The following is a 20318-nucleotide window of genomic DNA, read 5'->3' on the forward strand; positions in this document are numbered from 1 at the left end:
AAAGGCCAGTGAAGTACCCTTGTTTCAGAGATAGTATAAATCCATGTCAGACGTAGGGCATGACGACGCATGGCGTCTTCGTCCTTCAGCAGCCTATTGTTTCTTTATGGCAGACGATGCGAAGAGGCAGCCGCCGTTGCCACGGTTCATTTAGGCCGGCCAGCCATGGTGGAGCGGGATCTTGGGAGCGGCCGGCACCGCGGCCGATCAGGGCGAGCGCGCTAGCGTGTTCTCGCGCAAGCTGCACGTGAGCCCATCTTCGCCTGCTTTGGAGACGATAGTCGCGCCACTACAACCTTAGCGCAGTTTAGGTACCTATTGTTGTAGACGAGCTAGCCGGAATTCCCGTCTGGACTTTTCCAAATAACTCGGTAACGCGCACCCTCAGTCGTATTTCTCAGCTTCTAGTTTATTACCACGTTTTCCCTATGAGATGATGTGAGGAACCCTTTCATCCCCATGAGTAAGTCCCTTCGTTTCCTCTCCTTTGTGTTCGTAGCCACGAGATAAAGTACAGCCCGTGGATCTTCGACGGCTACGCCTGCCGCCCGTGGCACTTCCCAGCGGGCAAGTGCCCCTCCCACAACGGCGACATCTTCGCCGGCCAGAGCGACTGCTCGGCGCAATGCATCAACGGCACGAGCACTTGTCTGACACCCGGAGCGCAAGCATGCCCGTTCAAGGAGTTCAGATTTCCGTACTTCGCGGTTCCCGCAGATGCCGGGTCTCGGCGATTGCGTTGCTCGCGGGCCTCGGCCTTCGTACTTCGTATGCACCGCTGCCCGACCGGCACCAACCGGTTCAGAACGGCGGAGTCCTGCAAGATGGCCTGCTCGGACGGCAGACATGAGGACCAGCAGTGACGAGTCCAAGTCTCACGCTGTGTGGTTGCAGCCTATGCGTTCGACCACGCCTTCTATAGTGATAACGCAAGCAGGGGGATAGCGCGCATAATATATTACAGGCACAACACATAGACGAAAAGGTACCTGCTAAAATGTCCCGGGGAATTTGTTGCAGCACTACTTACTGCTGCGTAAGTAAATTTATCGTCATAAATAATGAAAAAGAAAACATTAGAACCAACATTGAGTTACCTATGTTAGTGATAACGCTGTAAGCGTCCCTCACCGTATGATTTTGTGTAGTAGCGCCCACGTATAGTGGTTACGCAATTACATATTCACATATCTATATTTGCATTGCTTCTTACAGTAATTCTTGTTGAATGTACATGCCTTCTTCTTTTCCTCCAACTTTCTTCTGACACTTTTTGAATGAAGCCTTGTTGATATTGCACGAAGATTCAACGCGCATGTTGGAGTCAATGTGAAGCGAAGATTTGATAATTGGTGATGGCTATTTGATGTTGCACAGAGAGGCTTTGATGCTTTGGTTTCCTTATACGAGTTTTGCGTAGGAATTGTAGTGGGACGTACTCATTCTGGAGGATTGGCCAAGAAAGGCACACTATCAATTGCACATATGAGTAGCTAAATCAAAACATCCATCAAATGTACCCAGCATTCAATATCACGTCGGTGTGCTCTAGAGACGTTTGTAAGCGGCAAGATAAGGCAAGGTTTTCTTTAGTTACTGCTGAGCAGCACCTCATGCAATAAAAAATGCGCCTAGTTTCACTTAGTGCAATAAAGACAAAAAAATGGCTGTGGCTTAGCTAAGGTTAAGCCCAGGATGCGAAGCATACTAGCCTTTATTTTAGTTGTTGAACCACTGTTTAGCCTGGTGAACTGCTGTTGCTTGGCTATATTTGGTTCGGCTAGACGAAGAAACAACTCATGCGTTACTCTGCTTCGCCTTCAAGAGTGGAGCGCGACAGCGTTCCCGTCGACCCGCCAAAGGGTGTAAGGCAATGGGCTACGGCGCAGCGACTACGCGCCCCGCATTGGACGCGGTGAGCGTCGAGCAACGCAGCGTTCGGCGCGGCAACGAAATGTGCGCCTGAGCAAGCTACGTACGCCTGAGCCTTAGAAACAGCTCGTTTCTAAGGCAACACCGCATTCACTAGAGGCGCTTTTGTACCGCTTTGAAGCATCGTACTATCTTTTTAGTAGCTAAAGTGTTCTACGTCCTGCAGGTGCTATGCATGAGCCGATCTTCAATTCAAAAAATACACAGAGTGTTTGCAGAGTTTATTTGGGGTTCGGTGTGGGAACGCACGAGCAGAAGTAATTTGTTTCACACATTGCGCAATGGGGGACTTGGTTTAACGCATTTGTTTTTCAAGCAACTTGTATCGAGATTTGTTTTCTTCCGCGACCAAAGCGATGGGTTTCTGCGGACGGTAATCCAAGTGAGATTGCGCGACGCTCTGCCCGATTTTGTTGTATCGTCGCACGCAATCAAACCGATGGCACTAAAGGGCTATCTGCGTGAAGTTTCCATGGCGATACGTCTTCTAAACGCTCGTTTTTCGAAAGACTACTTGTTTGCAGTGTCAAGAAAACAATTGTATAAGGATCTTGTTGAAGTGTTTATACCTACACCAGTGTATCGTTCTATATATTACTTAGGGCCTGAACGAGATGTTTTCAAGCGAGTCAATAATATGCCTGTACGAGCTAACACAAAATCATTCTTTTTCAAACTGCATACCGGCACACTGCCTGTTAAGCCATGGCTAAGAAGCAAGGGCTTGTTTGTCCCATGGTCAGACAACTGTCTTATATGTAACAAGGAAGAAACTGTCGAACATATTTTTCTTGACTGCCATGATGCCCGCTTTCTTTGGGACATCCTGCAAAGAACATTAAAAAAGGAGCTTCCTATCACTGCGTTCGGAATAAGGTTTTTGCCATGTGCTGAACCTGACGGTATGCCGGTGGACATGTTGATGCTATTGTGTATGCAAAGTGTGTGGCGAACTCGTATGGCTGTACGCAATGCTGATGTTGATGCAAGGCCAGCAATGTATTATTTTACTGAGAATGTTAATTATACAAGCGAAGTGTTGAAACTGCTAAGTGATCCGCCAAATTGGCTTTCAGTGTTGGACAGTTTGGCTTCGATGGAGCCATTTTAACATGACACGTCAGTCTTACTAACGACTAGACGTTTTAACATTCGGTTTTATTTGACAATATTTGTATGTACTTGCCAAGCCGGTAATAAAGAAAAAAAATACTCGTGGCTCAGTGGTAGCGTCTCCGTCTCACACTCCGGAGACCCTGGTTCGATTCCCACCCAGCTCATATTGCAAGAGTTGAGCCAAAGCCACCTAGAAACAAGCGCAGCTGCTGACGACCGCACGCCAAGTTTCATCCTAGACGCCAGCGCTCGTTTCTCCCCTGGCGGAATGATTTCATCTCCAACGGGTGTAGGCTTCCGCCGCCGCTTCCCTTGCCTGTCGCGCCCGCGTTCAGTTCGCGTTGCGCGCGAAATGTCCCTTGTTTGCGACGGCGCCTCTTCGGATGACCGGAAATTATTATTGTGTTGTTAACTGTCACGACAGCAGTGTAAACACGAAAGGGTTGATGCAACCAGTGAAATTCTGCTGATTCACAAGAAAATGGTACGAAAAAAGCAGACGACAGGCATGGATTACTGCGGTGCGCCGTGCGAAGTAAACAACTGGCAAACGAAGTGAGCTCGTTCATTCATCACTCCTGAGTGTATGACGATTATTATATGCAACCCACATGAATTTAATAATTACTCGGTACATAATCCTTTTATTCATATAAAAACTTTAAGTTGTTCGACGAGCGCTTGTCCTGTCTTCTTTCTCGTGTTTCGTTTGTGTGTGCGCTGCCCAAGAATGTAAGCCACTTCTCTTGTATGCGCTAACAGTGGCCGAAGTTCACGCGTGCAGATAAATTGAATATGTGCACGATGCATTGAACATGACCGGAGTTATTCCCGCTTCACCACTGCACCGATCTATCGAGTTACTGGATGATACACGCCCGCGTCTTGGTCGCGCTGGCATTGCTGAAGCAGGAATCATGACTAATACTTTCAACTTCCGTCTCTTGAGCACTGTTAAAAAATGGCCAAGCTATCTGCATTGCTGCCTCTATTCCACATTGTAGGTGACGTACTCGTTAAAGTTGTGTCGTACTTGTGCCATGCAGCGATATATTTTGTTTATTTCCGCACAGAGTCGATGGAAGTCCGTTGTCCCCATCAGAGACAACACGGATTTGTAGCAAACATATTGTTAGAAACTGCAAAAATGACTTTAGCTCATATGTGCCGTATGTATGTGCCGCATCGTATGTGCTGACGATTTTTCCGGCGGCACATACGATGTCGTTTCCAATTTCCTACTCAACGTCACTTCCATGGTTAAGCAGGCGCTGCCCTTTGGCCGCATTGCAGCCATAAAAATAATCGTCAAGCGTACCGATCTTCTTAAAGGCAAATAGAAGCATGTAAAGTCTGTTTCACACTTAGGGGAAAACTCGGAACGTATTGCATCGCGATGCGGCAAGCAATGGAGTCGTGCGGCGGCAGCAGCTGGAGCAGGCGCAGACGCTCGAGGGGCGGAGTCGTGATCTGCGTCGTCTGCTACGGCGGTGCGCGCTGGCCGCATTGTCGGGAAGCGTGCTACTGTCAGGAGTAGTGCACCGATTTCATCGGTGCTGCGGTAACTGAGCTGATATTCTTTACTAAACGTTGTGCGTCGCCAAACTCTGAGCCTTCATTGGCGATAATGGAGTTCCACAGACTTCTTTTGACAGCATGCTTCGTTTGTTCTTTCGAAAGGCCGAACTGAGCGCGTGCACGTATATTTCTTCGCCGTGTGTGCTACCGTAATAAGCAGCGACAAGACGCACCAAGATGTGCGCGCAACGTGGTCAGTCTTTATTTGACGCGAAAGGAAAACAAAGCACTCAACAATGATAACTATGGGGGTCGAACACGATGAAACTAACGGATACGATTAAAGGAATGTTTTAGGTTAAGCCAGTAAGCTGGCAGTGATTTTTCTCGACAATCATTCACTACACCCGACAGACCCTGCCCGCCGGCGGGTAATTGGACACGTCACGCTCGGTTCTTCAGTTAGTATCTCGTCATGTCCCCAGCGGCAGCGATGACAGCGCTCATCCTGGAAGGCAGTGAAGCGTAGAATGACTTGATCAGGGATGTGTTCATTCGCAGCACGTCTCAGTGGCTGACGATGGTGGATCGAAGCCTATTCTCGGGCGACTGATAGAGGAGATGGTGTGGCAGCGATACTTTCAACGAGCCCTAGACATTTTAAATGATGTTGGCGCCCGGGGATTGAGGCGGCCACTCCAAGAGAGTGGCTGCGCGCTCTTACAGCAGTTCTTGCACAACACGAGCAGTGTGGATCGGCGACTTATCGCGTTAGAATATATAGTCGCCCTCCAAAACGGGCCATCAAGAATGTATGGAATAAGTACGTTGTGTATGACTGCCCTGCAGCGATGAACTTACCTTCGAGGCGTATCAGTGGGCGTCGCACAACGCTTAGTAAAGAATACCGGCTCATTTCACGCAGTAACGACGAGATCGGTGTCCTGCAACTGACAGTAGAACGTTTCCCGACCATGCGGCCAGCGCGCGCCGCAGTAGCAGACGACGCCGTTCAAGATACCGCCCCTCGAGCACCTGCGCGTGCTGCCGCCGCCGCCCGACTCAAGCGCTCGCCGCGCCGCGATGCAATGCGCTCCGAGTTTTCCCCTAAATGTGAAACAGACTGTACATCGCCCTTCGAATGAAATGTCCACGCGCACACACGTAGGCACACACCGCGCGCGGCACGAAACGTGCCCAAACACGCGCAGCGCAGGAGGCAATCAAGGTGGTGCGAACGAGAGGTGGGAGAGGGGTACCACCCGCTAATAGAATTTTGCTCCGCTTGTGGCGCTCTCAACGCCGGCGCAGCAGCGCCGCTCTCGGTGCCGTTCTTGTCCATATACCACCGCGACGCCGCGAGCGACGGCGCGAGTTGGAGCCTCGTTTCTCCTCTGTCGTGACGTCACGGTGTCACGTGGTATGGCATGGGGTCAAAGGTCATTGAAGGCGACACCGCCGCGCCTGAGGAGCTGGGTTGAGCTCAAAACATGAAGACACCGGCCCACCGCCAATCTCTCCGAGATATAGAGAAATAAAGTTTTTCCATTCCATTCTCGTAATATGCCTCGCATAAAAAAAAATCTTAATAGTACCTATTGACACCAGGAGGCCCCAAGTTGGCAGTAAAGATCCAGAGGCTGTCAAACCACAAGGAAGGGGGGGGGGGGGGCGTTCATGTGAAAAAATTTACAACTTTAATCCTGTAACAGGCAAGATAAAAAGAAAATTACCCAACAATTTTTCTTGCTCTCTATTTCATCTTCATTCTGTAGAAATACACGCTAGATGACATATCAGAATTGTGCCTCCATAATCTAAGCGGACAGGCCACCAGACAGACCGGACAGGCCGCCATTGGAATCTGAACCTGGCAACGTTTAACGTTAGAACGCTATCTAGTGAGGCGAGTCTAGCAGTGTTATTGGAGGAATTAGAGGGTAGTAAATGGGATATAATAGGGCTCAGTGTGGTTAGGAGGACAAAAGAAGCATATACAGTGCTAAGAAGCGGGCATGTACTGTGTTACCGGGGCTTAGCGGAGAGACGGGAACTAGGCGTCGGATTCCTGATTAATAAGGAAATAGCTGGTAACATACAGGAATTCCATAGCATTAACGAGAGGTTGGCAGGTCTTGTTGTGAAACTTAATAAGAGGTACAAATTGAAGGTGGTACAAGTCTATGCCCCTACATGCAGTCATGATGACGAGGAAGTCGAAAGCTTTTATGAAGACGTAGAATCGGCGATGGGTAAAGTCAAAACAAAATGCACTGTACTGATGGGCGACTTCAATGCCAGGGCAGGCAAGAAGCAGGCTGGAGACAAGTCAGTGGGGGAATATGGCATAGGCTCTAGGAATAGCAGAGGGGAATTATTAGTAGAGTTTGCAGAACAGAATAATATGCGGATAATGAATACCTTTTTCCGCAAGCGGGTTAGTCGAAAGTGGACGTGGAGGAGCCCGAATGGTGAGACTAGAAATGAAATCGATTTCATACCCTGCGCGAACCCTGGCATCATTCAAGGTGTAGACGTGCTCGGCAAGGTACCCTGCAGTGACCATAGGATGCTAAGAACTCGAATTAGCCTAGACTTAAGGAGGGAACGGAAGAAACTGGTACACAAGAAGTCAATCAATGAGTTAGCGGTAAGAGGGAAACTAGAGGAATTCCGGATCAAGCTACAGAACAGGTATTCGGCTTTAACTCAGGAAGAGGACCTTAGTGTTGAAGCAATGTACGACAATCTTATGGGCATCATTAAGGAGTGCACAATAGAAGTCGGTGGTAACGCCGTTAGACAGGAAACCAGTAAGCTATCGCAGGAGACGAAAGATCTGATCAAGAAACGCCAATGTATGAAAGCCTCTAACCCTACAGCTAGAATAGAACTGGCAGAACTTTTTAAGTTAATCAACAAGCGTAAGACAGCGGACATCACGAACTATAATATGGATAGAACTGAACAGGCTCTCAGGAACGGAGGAAGCCTAAAAACAGTGAAGAAGAAACTAGGAATAGGCAAGAATCAGATGTGTGCGTTGAGAGACAAAGCCGGCAATATAGTTATTAATATGGATGAGATAGTTCAAGTGGCTGAGGAGTTCTACAGAGGTTTATATAGTACCAGTGGCACCCACGACGATCGTGGAAGAGGGAATAGCCTAGAGGAATTCGAAATCCCGCAGGTAACGCCAAAAGTAGTAAAGAAAGCCTTAGGAGCTATGCAAAGGGGGAAGGCAGCTGGGGAGGATCAGGTCACAGCAGATTTGTTGAAGGATGGTGGTCAGATTGTTCTAGAGAAACTGGCCACCTTGTATACGCAATGCCTCATAACCTCGAGCGTATCGGAATCTTGGAAGAACGCTAACATAATCCTAATCCATAAGAAAGGGGACGCCAAAGACTTGAAAAATTATAGACCGATCAGCTTACTGTCCGTTGCCTACAAAGTATTTACTAAGGTAATCGCAAATAGAATGAGGAACACCTTAGACTTCTGTCAACCAAAGGACCAGGCAGGATTCCGTAAAGGCTACTCAACAATAGACCATATTCACACTATCAATCAAGTGATAGAGAAATGTGCAGAATATAATCAACCCTTATATATAGCTTTCATTGATTACGAGAAAGCGTTTGATTCAGTCGAAACCTCAGCAGTCATGGAGGCATTACGGAATCAGGGTGCAGATGAGCCATATGTAAAAATACTGGAAGATATCTATAGCGGCTCCACAGCCACCGTAGTCCTCCACAAAGAAAACAACAAATTCCCTATAAAGAAAGGCGTCAGACAGGGAGATACGATATCTCCAATGCTATTCACAGCATGTGTACAGGAGGTATTCAGAGGCCTGAAGTGGGAAGAATTGGGCATAAACGTTGATGGAGAATACCTTAGCAACTTGCGATTCGCTGATGATATTGCCTTGCTTAGTAACTCAGGAGACCAATTGCAATGCATGCTCACTGACTTGGAGAGGCAAAGCAGAAGGGTGGGTCTGAAAATTAATCTGCAGAAAACTAAAGTATTGTTTAACAGTCTCGGAAGAGAACAGCAGTTTACCATAGGTAGCGAAGCACTGGAAGTGGTAAGGGAATACATCTACTTAGGGCAGGTAGTGACCACGGATCCGGATCATGAGACTGAAATAGCCAGAAGAATAAGAATGGGTTGGGGTGCGTTTGTCAGGCATTCTCAAACCATGAACAGCAGGTTGCCACTGTCCCTCAAAAGGAAAATGTATAACAGCTGTGTGTTACCAGTACTCACATATGCGGCAGAAACCTGGAGGCTTACGAAAAGGGTTCTGCTGAAATTGAGGATGACGCAACGAGCTATGGAAATAAGAATGATGGGTGTAACGTTAAGGGATAAGAAAAGAGCAGATTGGGTGAGGCAACAAACGCGTGAAACGACATCTTAGTTGAAATCAAGAAAAAGAAATGGGCATGGGCCGGACATGTAATGAGGAGGGAAGATAACCGATGGTCATTAAGGGTTACGGACTGGATCCCAAGGGAAGGGAAGCGTAGCAGGGGGCGGCAGAAAATTAGATGGGCGGATGAGATTAATAAGTTTGCAGGGACGGCGTGGCCACAATTAGTACATGACAGGGCTCTGGTGGAGAAATATGGGAGAGGCCTTTGCCCTGCAGTGGGCATAACCAGGATGTTGATGATGATGATGACGTGTACGTGTCAGTTGTAAGTGCGCTGCTTGAATATCATGGCTCGCCAATCAACCCATTAGTATATTTTAAACATCCAACTATTGTTTGGCGGTATTAAAGGGATGATGTATTTTAGTGAAACTGGTGAGCGTGTTTTTATTGTGTGCTTTTAAAATGTGGATTGAATTTTTGCTGGCCATGACAATAGCATGTAGGGTAAGTATCATTCTTGCAATATCGAGAACATAATAAATTCTCGTCAAATGTCCTTTATAACATGTGTCCGTTGGTGCATATATGTGACCTTCCACTGGATTTGCATTTTGAGGCATCAGTGACTCAACAAGCTTAGTGAGAGGCGCATGAAAATAGTATTAGCCTCCTTGTGGAACGCTTCTATTTGCCGCTTACCATGCCGACGAGCAAACTATAGACACCCAGAACCAATTTTGAGAATTTCGTACAATCGTATCAATTGGTCATTCTAGGTCCTTCTGATCACTACTTGTTATCTATAAGTGATCCGCGTAAACTGTCTAATTTTTTTAACATTTTAAGAATGTGAGTCGCTACCAATCGCAGTGGCACCGCTTCCTTGAGTTGTCAGCTACCCCGTCCCCAGCGATGCGATCGGTCACCCACTGGCGTCATCGGGAATGCTTCAAACATGCCACCGTAATAAGATTACCTGTAATAGCATACGCATGCATCTTAATGTGTGTACACTTGCATATATGTACACAAATGTAATAAATCTAGACATTTCTTCAAACGATTAGCCCATTTCCGCCCATCACATGCTACAGCTCTGGCGATGGGACAGCCGATGGGAAGCGGAGGGATCCTCACATGAAAACGGTAGCAGCGATGGCTTCTCTGGCGGCAGGAACATGAATGGTACTAGCGTTGTATTACGCTCGTTTTAAGGATAAGCTGTGTACAAGGAGTATACTGCGGTGACTACCCGCTGTACAAGGCGCATGCGCTGCGCGTATAAGCCAACACCAGCCTCCTTGGCTAACACAGCAATCAGCCGCACTTTAGTAAAGGAAGGCGCTTTCAGCGGTAACCGTATATTTAGTAGAGCCAAGTTTTGTAATAATTTGCCAAGAACGATGGCAGAAAAATATTTTAACTAGTTAAGACTACGAAAGAAGAAAAAAATACATTGGGAAGAAAATCGAAAGTGCTTTACAACGTGTCATAACGTCCGTCAGAAAGCCGCCATCTTGAGCTAGACTTTGGTGTAGTTTGGTGTATCCGGCTTCCCCTGCAGAAAGTATGGGGTTCGATTCCCAATGAATGTAGTCCTTGTCTTTTTATTTGCACACCCATTCAGTGTTATCGAAAACATCATAAATGGCCAATTTCACCACATTCACAAATTTGGGGCAAAACTTTCTTTGTCGGCTGAAGGACTCAAATAAATCTTTCGAGCGTAATATAGAGACAATAATAAACGTTCCCGGCCACGGCGACCGCGTTTCGATGGGGGGAAATGAGAAAACACCCCTGTACTTGAATTTAGGCTCACGTTAAAGAACATCAGGTGGTCCAGATTTCCGGAGTACCCCACTACGGCATACCTCATAACCAGATCGTGCATTTAGCACATAAAACCCCATAATTACTTTTAATATTTTATTAATAGGTGTACGTATTTTACACCTTCATGTTAATAGCAATTGTCGACTCAAATTAACAACGGAAACACCTTCTTCCTAGTTTGTACATTGCAAATTCGCTCGGAGCAATGCGGCGAGCGCTCGCGATGGCATCCGTTCATTTTTGCCCCGTGCAGAGATTTAAGAAAGAAAAGATAAAAAGCTGAGGAACATTTTGCTTAGTTCCGCCACGTCTGCATCCGCCACGCGCAGGTCGCCTTTAAACTTCTGTCATACAAAATAATGGGTTGCGAAAAGACGCGGGAATACACTCGGTTCAAATCAACCAGACGTAGACACATATCGTGTTGCCACCTAAACGAAGCGGAACACAGAGATTCCCACATGATGTGAAGTGTTAGGGGGCAAAGTCGACGGCTTCAGGGGAGAGTGATTCTTAACTACGCTCACTGTGCTATTAGGCGCACCCACGTAAAATTCTTGTAAGAAAGCATTCCTCCATAGATACGCTCTGTGTCTAGGCGCACAGAAAATAGCGTTCACGGTGTTTTTAAGAAGCATCTAGAAAAAATAATTCTTCGTGTTTGAGTTCTGTCGAAGCCGAACTTCTGATGTCAGTTTCGGAACGTAGCTGCGTTTGTGTGCGAGTAAGACACCTGCTTGAGATTGCGGATTCCCATTTCGTCGTTTGTACAAAAGTTGGTCATGTTACACAGTGGTGCCATAATAAACGAAAAAGGAGCATTGCACCTTCAGATGATGCAGAAAAAACTTCAGTTAGATAATTGAGCAGAAAAAGGCGTTCGCTTTCTTTTTTGTTACCGCCAACCACAACGAGGTGTAGAAATAGGTCCACAAGTCCATTTCAAGTGCACAGACCGAAACCACAAGCGGCCATTCCCATGGGCAATCTGTGACGCCCTTCTCTTTATTATGGGAGTTTTTTCTCTCCACTCGTCTTGCCGATGACGCTCTTTATCCATTGGCTGTGGTAAGATGTGCTGGCGAAGACAAACGGTGAAGTGGGGAAGTCTCTCAGGCGGAACCATGAGAACACTCCGACCACGTACCAGTCATCTGTGGTGAGCAACAGTGGGGCACCAAAGTCGTCCTGCACGCATTCAATGTTAAGGATGGTGTCCTTTGACGGCATATCATTTTGTATGTCGAGGGCATAATTGCTTTTTCCTATGCGCTTTGCCGACAGCAATTACACGACTTACATAGAGAAGGTTGAACACACGAGATTTTCTATAAAAATGAGCAAATATTTGTTCTGTGAAAATATACTTGCGGCTTAAAATATAGCGGGAAGAGCGGAATATAAGAATCGGTCGTGAAAGATTGAATTCTGTAATCTAGTGAAATCTAATGGAGTAGTACAGAGCTAAACCTATAACTTTCACATGCGACTACGTCTGTTTCTAAGCAGGCTTCTTACGAAATACAAAATAAGTGTCCTTATTAATATTGCTTATTATATATGATCCTTGCTTATTAATATAATAAGCAAGGATCAGTGGCAACTCAGCTGATCAAAGACGATACAATGGAAATAATATCAACGCAGTCTACAAACCCGGAATAAACGTCAGAATTAACTGTGAACTAACGATGGCACACAGAAACCTCCTACAAAGTGTACAATAAATACAAAGCCTCATCACGCAAATCACGTAACACGAGAACATGCAAACACTGTACGTAAAACCTCTTTTAAGAATAACTGAAAACTGTAATCGAGATACGCGTTAATTTGTTATTTTGATGCCTACTCTTAAGAAATCTTCTGAACCTCTGCCAATGCCACGCTGGAAAACTTCACAAAGAACTCATTAAAAACATTTTGCAGAGCTTCATATCTAGCTGCAGACTAAGCAACTGTGATATTTCGTACTAAATTACAATAATTTTAGTGCCAATAGCGACTTATAACACATAAAAATACTATTTAGGTGCAAGAGGTGCATGCCTAAGAGTGAAATAGGAACTCGCGTATTGGGATTCGCAACCCAGATGCTTTAACCACTGCACGGCGGCAGTTCTTTCTTTTTTTTTCGTTCGTGGTATTCACAGGCGGGCACGATTCACTCCTGTGGGTGGCGCATATATTCAACCGAACTGACATCTCTTTCACTTGCACGGCGACATATATATAGCGATATAGTTCAAACGAATGGTGAATGACAATACAACTGTTGTAAAGAGCTTGTAAAACACATTTATCGCAGGAGACCTGGTTTTCCATTGCCTATCGCCTGTGCATGTCGCTCGGTCGTTTTCTTTTTCTTTCACGCCCCCCATATGGCTGAATTCATATCATGAATTTCTGAGTACTTTTTTTACATATTAAGTGATTTTTGAACCCTAATTAAAGTGCAAGCTTTAATGGCATTTTACCATTATTCCGAACAGTAAAAATTAGATGTTGCAGGAATGTTTGTCAACAAAAACAAAGATACTTAAAAGGTTTTAGAGGTGTATAATTTACGTATGCGGGGAATGTTTTCAGCATTCTATGTTTCATATATCATACCAGGTTCTGTACACGTTTTCCAAACCATCTGAAAGGTTTTCTGGAAATTGCGTGATTTGTGGATAATGCCTCAGCTGAAACTGCAAGGACATTGAATGCTCACTGATTATAGGCCAAATGACTAACCACATCGTAATAGGCTGCCATCCCCGTCTAAATAAGCAACGAATTGTGACGGAAGAAAACGCAGGACATGGATAAGAAGTGCGGTGAATTGAAGCGCCTCACCAGGTGCGGCTGGCCGTCTTTCGCAGTTGCACAGATCTGGCCTTTCAGATCTGCGCTCGGGTAGGCTTCTTTGCAACGCTCGGCACTACGCAGCCTGAGGGCGACTCGCTGTAGCTGGGCACTGTGATTAAGCCTTGCCTGCTCTGCATAGAGAGACATCATTGTCGTGGAGTATAAATCAGTACTATTCACTTGTTTGTTTTTAAAGCTTTTCGAAAATAAGCTAGCATTATACCTTGATTGTAGACGTCGTACAATCATTCATTCTTGCACAGATTAATGACAACTACATTAGAATCCACTAGGTACCTGCACAAAGCGGTATGGTGAAACGCGAGCCAACCGATGCCAACGCAGGAGCCACTTTTGTTAATTGCGATTGGCATTCTTTAGAAAATTGACCCAGATTGCGTATGTTCTTCTGTACGTTTCAATGGGTTAGCATTTAAATAAATACTTAAAGTACTTTCCGAGGCTATGCCTCCATCTATGTATGTTTATACTTAACCGTTCTCCCGCATTCCTAGTCCTGAAAGATGGAATTCTGCAATCTAGAGAGATATAATTGAGTAGTATATACTAAATCTACAATCTCACATGCGACTACCTCTGCGTCTAAGCAGGCTTTTGACGAAATACAAAAGAAGTGTCGTTGCACTCATGAAGTAAGCATTAGTGGTAACTCAGCTGATCTAAGACGACACAATAGAAATGATATCAACGCGGTGCGCAAACCCAGAATAAACGTTAGAATTAACTGCTGTTCGATCTGAAGGACAATTCCAACTGCTGTCCCCCAGATATTTGGACCTTGCCGTTGGGTGCGGGAGTTGGCCGAAGTTGAGGAGGACTTTGAGATGAAAAACTGGAGGTTTATTTACATTATTTAGCGTGAGAGTACAAAGAAATTATCGGTCATAAAGTCATTACGGGCCGGCAGCAACTCGGACGCTGCGGCCCGTGGCAAGAAGCTCGAAAGAGATGAATGAAGGAATGCTCTCTTGCTGCTCCCGGTCTCTGGCTTTTAAACCCTTGGGTGTCTCGAAGTCACGTCACGTTCGGCCAATCGGTGAGCCCGCTTAGGTGTCATCATTTTCGGCCAATGGTAGGCGTCCGTGTGATTGTGTCACACCCGGCGCAGAGGGTCGCTCCTTGGGGCCCAATCGCCCGAGGGCTTACTTCTCTCTGTGGTATTGCCTTCCTGGCTTGCAAGCGCCGTCACAATAGGCTGATGGGGGTGACGTTTCAGTGCTGCAAAGCAACTTTGCTCGGGACCTGCGTTACCTGGAACCGTGCCAGGCTCCCGCTACACTTTCAGGAAGAGTCAATCAGTGAATAGCTCCACCTGCGGCGCACGAGGTGTAGCACGCCAACTCGTTTGCACGTGCCGCGCTTCGGGAATGGTGTAGATGTGCTTCTGCGCTCCTTAATTAGCTGTGGCGCGATTCGATGTGGTCTGGTGAACTCGAAGGGGGCTCTGGAAAAGGTCCCGTATCTAACACTGCGCAGTAATGATGGCATGCAGTAAGCTCCTACTAGTTGTACGATAAATACAAAGCCTCGTCATATTCATACCTTAACACGAGAACATGCCAACAATCCGTGGTAGAATGGCCCACGCATTGGGCTGTAGGGCCGAGAGAAGCGGCTTCGAAACCAGCGATCGGACCAACTTCGGTCACTCTGTGTGCGGCAGTATCTACATACACGCCACTCTTCAATGAACCCCTTTCACGCCGACATTGGTGACTGCAGATTTGGGAGTGAGTAGGTTCCGGTGTTCATAGAAAACGTTTGACGCCGACTCGGTGCGCTGGGTATGTGTCACTCGGTTTGCGCGGGTCTTCAAAGCACATCTTTGATAGGAACTTCGGTCACTGTGTAGGGCCCAGTGGGTGAAAGCCGCTCTTGAATGAACGACGTCTTTGGCACCAGCATGAGTAGCTAGGTATGTGCAACTGGGAATGTGCCACTCCACATTGACAAAAAAAATCTCTTGAATTTATCCGATCCAGAGTGGAATTGAATTCACGTCACCTGGGTTGTTCAAGAGCACCAAAACGACGGATTAGCAAGCTGCGCCATAAATGCACGAGGTATGGTCCGCTTTCATGAACACCTTTCAGGACTACATTTTAGTGAGCTGCACCTTGGATGCACTTTGTAGTACGTGCCATTATTCAATGGAGCTCTTGGCCACTTGGGTCACTGAGTATGTGCCACCGAGTGTGCGTTTATTAGCACCGGCGCGCCACGCTTGTCGTCTCGGAGGGCGCACGCGTACTTCTCGGCATTGCCACTAGATGGTCAGCGTGTCCGGAAAATAGCGCCAGAGAGGAGCCCGGCTGCCGGCATAGCGCATCTCTCAACATTCGCATGCACCAGCGCACCATGCAGTTCGGAAGCCAGGCGCAGGCTTTGCGCTGGCGCCGCTCGATGGCGCCGATTCTTTTAAGGAAATCGCGAAATACGAGTTCCGCTGCAGTATACGCCTCATACTTAACTTGTTTCGGTGGTGCCAGCACATTTATGTTATCATCGCATATTGATGCGATGATAACACATTTTCGTTGACAGTCATCGGGAGATGCACTCCGCGAAATTTTTTGTTCGTATCGAACCGTTTCTCCGCCAGCTCGATCACTGGGTCACTGAGCTGATGGAACTGGGCTCAACACCAACCGCCCACAAACTTGGGTCACTAAGTGTGAGACACGGTGTATTTTTCACTCACCGAAGAGCCTCTTTGACGGCAACTTGTGCCACTGGGTATGTGCCGGTCTTCAACGAGCCTCGTTGAAGTCAACTTTGGTTACTTCTACGTGAGTGAGCGTGTGCCCTCTTGAAGGAGCTTTATTGTCGACGACTTGGTTCAGTGGCCATGTGCGACTTGTGTGTGCGCTGCTATCCAGTAACTCTCTTTGACCATCATGAATTATTTCCACCTTGATGTCATTATCATTGAAGCATTTGTTGCCACACAACATATTGCAATTGCCAAAACGCATGATGTATGATGCGTGCATGCACCAAGGCTGCTTTATGGTACTGCCCCCGGGAAGAGACTTGTACATAATGAAATTCAAGCAAACAGCTACTTCTAATCAGAACGTTTCTATTTAGGCAATTTTGCAATTTCACCAACATTTTGATTACTCGTTAACGCTCACTGTAATTTAATCACATTTTTTTTCGGCAACCAATTACACGTAACCGATATTTTTGTCGAAAGAAACAAGCTTCAACAGGCCACGCATATTTGCACACGAGAATTGGCAGGGTCTATTTCCCGCAGGAATGAATACATGCACATGGGTTAATTACGTCCTTCGCACAATCGACGTCCTGCAGCTACTGTTCGATCATCTGAACACGGCAGCTTTGTTGCGAATGTGCGCACATCTATTTGAAGTCCGACTTCTGAGCTTTGCTCATGAAATATTGTTACGCCTAATTCCCGCGCACGGAAGCATGTATCCTGTCGATCATGGAAGAATGCGCTAGAAAGACGGGAAAGACGACGATCAGAGAAGAGCTTGTGCTGTTGTTCTGACATCTAGCCTGCAGCCGTCTTTCTGTGTATATTTCTTGTAAATACAATTTGCATCCCTTTTGGCTACTATCATCCCCGTGGCATTTTGGTGTGAGGCTCGGGGTACCCACATGGTACAACGGAGCTCCACAGCAGCCGACGCTTGGCTTTCTCCACGATGGCAGAAGAGGCGTCGGCGCCCATCGAGGCGACTACAACGACAATGGTCATGCTGACTCCGCTAAAAGAACCAGGCACATTCTGCGGGACTGACAACGCCGACATCGAGGACTGGCTGCCGCTGTACGAGCGTGCAATTAAGAACAATCACTGGCATCAGACCATCATGTTGGCAAACATTTTATTTTACCTCAAAGGAACAGCCAAGATGCGGTTTGAGAATAACGAAGTCGATATTGGGAGCTGCAATGCATGCAAGGAAGAGATGCGTTGCCTGCTCGGCAAGTATGCAGCTAGAAAAGCAGCAGAAAAGAAGGAACTGGCATGTCGTGCACCGGCAGCCACAGAGTCATGCCTGTGTTATATACAGGGCGTGCTTGCCCTCTGCCGCAAAGTCGGCGACGGCATAACGCAGTCTGAGCAAGTGGGCCACGTGTTAAAGGGCATAGTAGATCATGCCTTCAATCTGCTAATCTGCAAAGACTGCGACGCCGTCGATGCCATCATCCAAAAGTGCAAGCGCTTTGAGGCCACCAAATGTCGACGCATTGCCCATCATTTCGCTCGACTTGCGAACGCGGCAGCAACGCGGTCGTGCAAAGACGTACCTGAGCCATCGGCGCCGCTGACGGTAAAAAACGTGAATATCATCCGACGTGAACTTGACGCTTTATCGCCTGCGTCTGCGTGTTGCCATACCTGTGACCATAGCTTCCAGATGGTGCCACTAGTCCAAGCTGTCGTTCATGAGGAGCTCTCCAATTCTGGCCTGAACTCTGTGCGTGCCGCAGCTTCTTACCAGCTGATTGACCACCGTTCCTCACTTTCGCACGCCCAAGGCCAAAGGCCGCCGTTCCATACTCGCAACCCAGCCGAGTGAAGGACAGCTAATGACCGTCCAATTTGCTTTATCTGCCGTCGTACTGGACACGTGGCCCCCCATTGTAACATTGGTTGTATTGGTATCAGGCGCTCTATGGATACAACCATCGACCCAACATGGATCATGGCCGATTTCAGCCCTACCGCGAGGCTCCCCAAACCACCGGCGACGACGCTCCCTCCATGCCGTATCGCAGTTCACCATCCCCACGTGATCACTAACCCTGTCCGCCACTGTCGCGTGGCCAATAACTTCCCTCGTCCCAATTCTGCTGCCCTTAGTCGCCGATTGATCGACTGCATCGGGAAAAATTGACGATGCAGCTCCCAGAGGTGGTGCTGCATCGCCAACTAGCCTGCCAAGTCCTCTGACCACACTGCAGACCAGAAGGAACCTGATAGATGTTAAACTGGATGACGCACATGTAGTTGCTCTAGTGGTACTGGGGCTCAAATATCAGGGATGAATTCGAAGCTTCGTCGCCGCATTAAGAAGATTCTAACACCATCCACAGTACCATTCATTCGTGTCGCCGATGGCGGAACGTTTCCAGTATTAGGGATGTGCTCCACTCGAATAAGTGTAGCTGACCGATCCACAAGCATACTACTTGCCGACTCGAGAAATGCTCCCATGATCTCATCCTTGGTATGGATTTTACATCTGTGCATTCTGCGCTTATTGATTGTTGAACGGGCTTGCTTCAGGTAGACCTACCGTGCTCCTATGGCGTTTCTACTGGTTGCCAACAGCGTTTGTGCTCAGTGGATTACGTTCGTCTACCTCTTCAAGCTGTTATATTTGAGATCTTGCGGTCTTTTTCTCCCATTCGTTACGCGATTACATCTTTACCACACTCGTTGATGTCTTATTCGCCAAAAAGGTTGCTCTTCCTCACAACCTTATCAGAGTTACGGGTAATCGAACGTTTCTACCCACATTCATCTTTAGGTGGTGGACGCTGTTCATACCAGGCGACATGACTCTAGCCCACACCTCTTCTATCGATGAGTGTGCCAGTTCTGCATTGGTCACCGACACTTCTTTGTCCTGCCCCTTCCCCTTCCTCGCACAATATCGTCGACGGTGATATTGACAAGATGATAGCGTCTGACCTCCTTCCTATTCAGACAGCAAACATGAGGCGGATATTGAAGTCCTAACGCGACATCCTTTGACTATAATGACCGTCCTTTGGGACGGACATCTGTGGTCACTCATAAGGTCAATACTGGGGACGCCAGCTCAATCAGACGACGTCCTTATTGCATGTCCTATGCCAAGCGAGAAGCGGTACAGCGTGAAGTCAACAAGATGATCTCCAAGGACGTCACTGAACCTTCATGCAGTCCATAGGCATCACCAGTGATCCTTGTCAAGAAAGATGGCAGCTGGCGCTTATTCGTAGACTACCGCCACTTAAACAAAGCAGCGTGCAAGCACGTCTACCCTATGCCGTGAACCCATGACGCTCTCGACTTTCTACATGGCTCTGCCTACTTCACTTCTATCGACCTGAGGTCAGGATACTGGCACGTATCCCTATGCCACGGTCCACGAAACACGTACGGATATTTGTCAGCTTGAGCTTCTATTTTCGACGTTTCGTCAAGAACTTCGCCAACGTTGCCCTTCCACCCACGCACCTCTTGAAGAAGGAAACTTCATTTTCTGGTAGTCCTGAACAAGCCACCGCGTTTCACACGCTCATGAGTGTACTTACGTCATCACCCATCTTGGCCCATTTTGACCCACCAGCCCCCACTCAACATCGAACCGATGCCAGTGGCCATGGCGTCGGCGCTGCTCTCGCCCAGCAGCATCAAGGACGAGACCACGCCATGGCCTATGCCAGTCGCCTTTTCTCTTCAGGGTGCACATTTTCGATCACCGACCGCAAGTGCCTAGCACTAGTTTGGGCTGTCGGCAAGTTTCGACCATACTTATTCGGCCGCACATTTTCTGTCAACACAGACCACCATGCGCTTTCTTGGCTGTCTTTTCTCAAGTGCCCAGGGACGACTTAGTCCCTGGGCACTGAAATTGCAATACAGCTTTGACGTCGCTTACAAGTCTGGCAGGCTGAACAA

At 47.3% G+C, this 20318-nt stretch overlaps 2 protein-coding genes across 6 annotated transcripts in view; one reads left to right on the forward strand and one right to left on the reverse strand.

Moving 5' to 3' along the window:
- LOC135912375 (uncharacterized) overlaps window positions 1–984 on the forward strand; it is a 35469-nt gene extending 34485 nt beyond the window's left edge. The window contains exon 4 of the mRNA XM_065444824.1: window positions 500–984. Within this exon, the coding sequence (XP_065300896.1) occupies window positions 500–863 (364 nt within the window). The 3' untranslated portion in view covers window positions 864–984. The remainder of the gene's footprint in view (window positions 1–499) is intronic.
- Window positions 985–11765: 10781 nt separating this feature from the next.
- LOC135912388 (chymotrypsin B-like) overlaps window positions 11766–20318 on the reverse strand; it is a 142054-nt gene continuing 133501 nt past the window's right edge. For all 5 annotated transcript variants that reach the window (XM_065444863.1, XM_065444856.1, XM_065444842.1 and 2 more), the window contains 2 exons: window positions 13634–13776; window positions 11766–11980 (listed from right to left, as the gene is read on the reverse strand). In XM_065444863.1, coding sequence (XP_065300935.1) covers window positions 11801–11980; window positions 13634–13776 — 323 coding nt within the window. In that variant the 3' untranslated portion in view covers window positions 11766–11800. The remainder of the gene's footprint in view (window positions 11981–13633; window positions 13777–20318) is intronic.

Source organism: Dermacentor albipictus, chromosome 1 (genome assembly GCF_038994185.2).
Source record: "Dermacentor albipictus isolate Rhodes 1998 colony chromosome 1, USDA_Dalb.pri_finalv2, whole genome shotgun sequence".
Lineage (NCBI taxonomy): Eukaryota > Metazoa > Arthropoda > Arachnida > Ixodida > Ixodidae > Dermacentor > Dermacentor albipictus.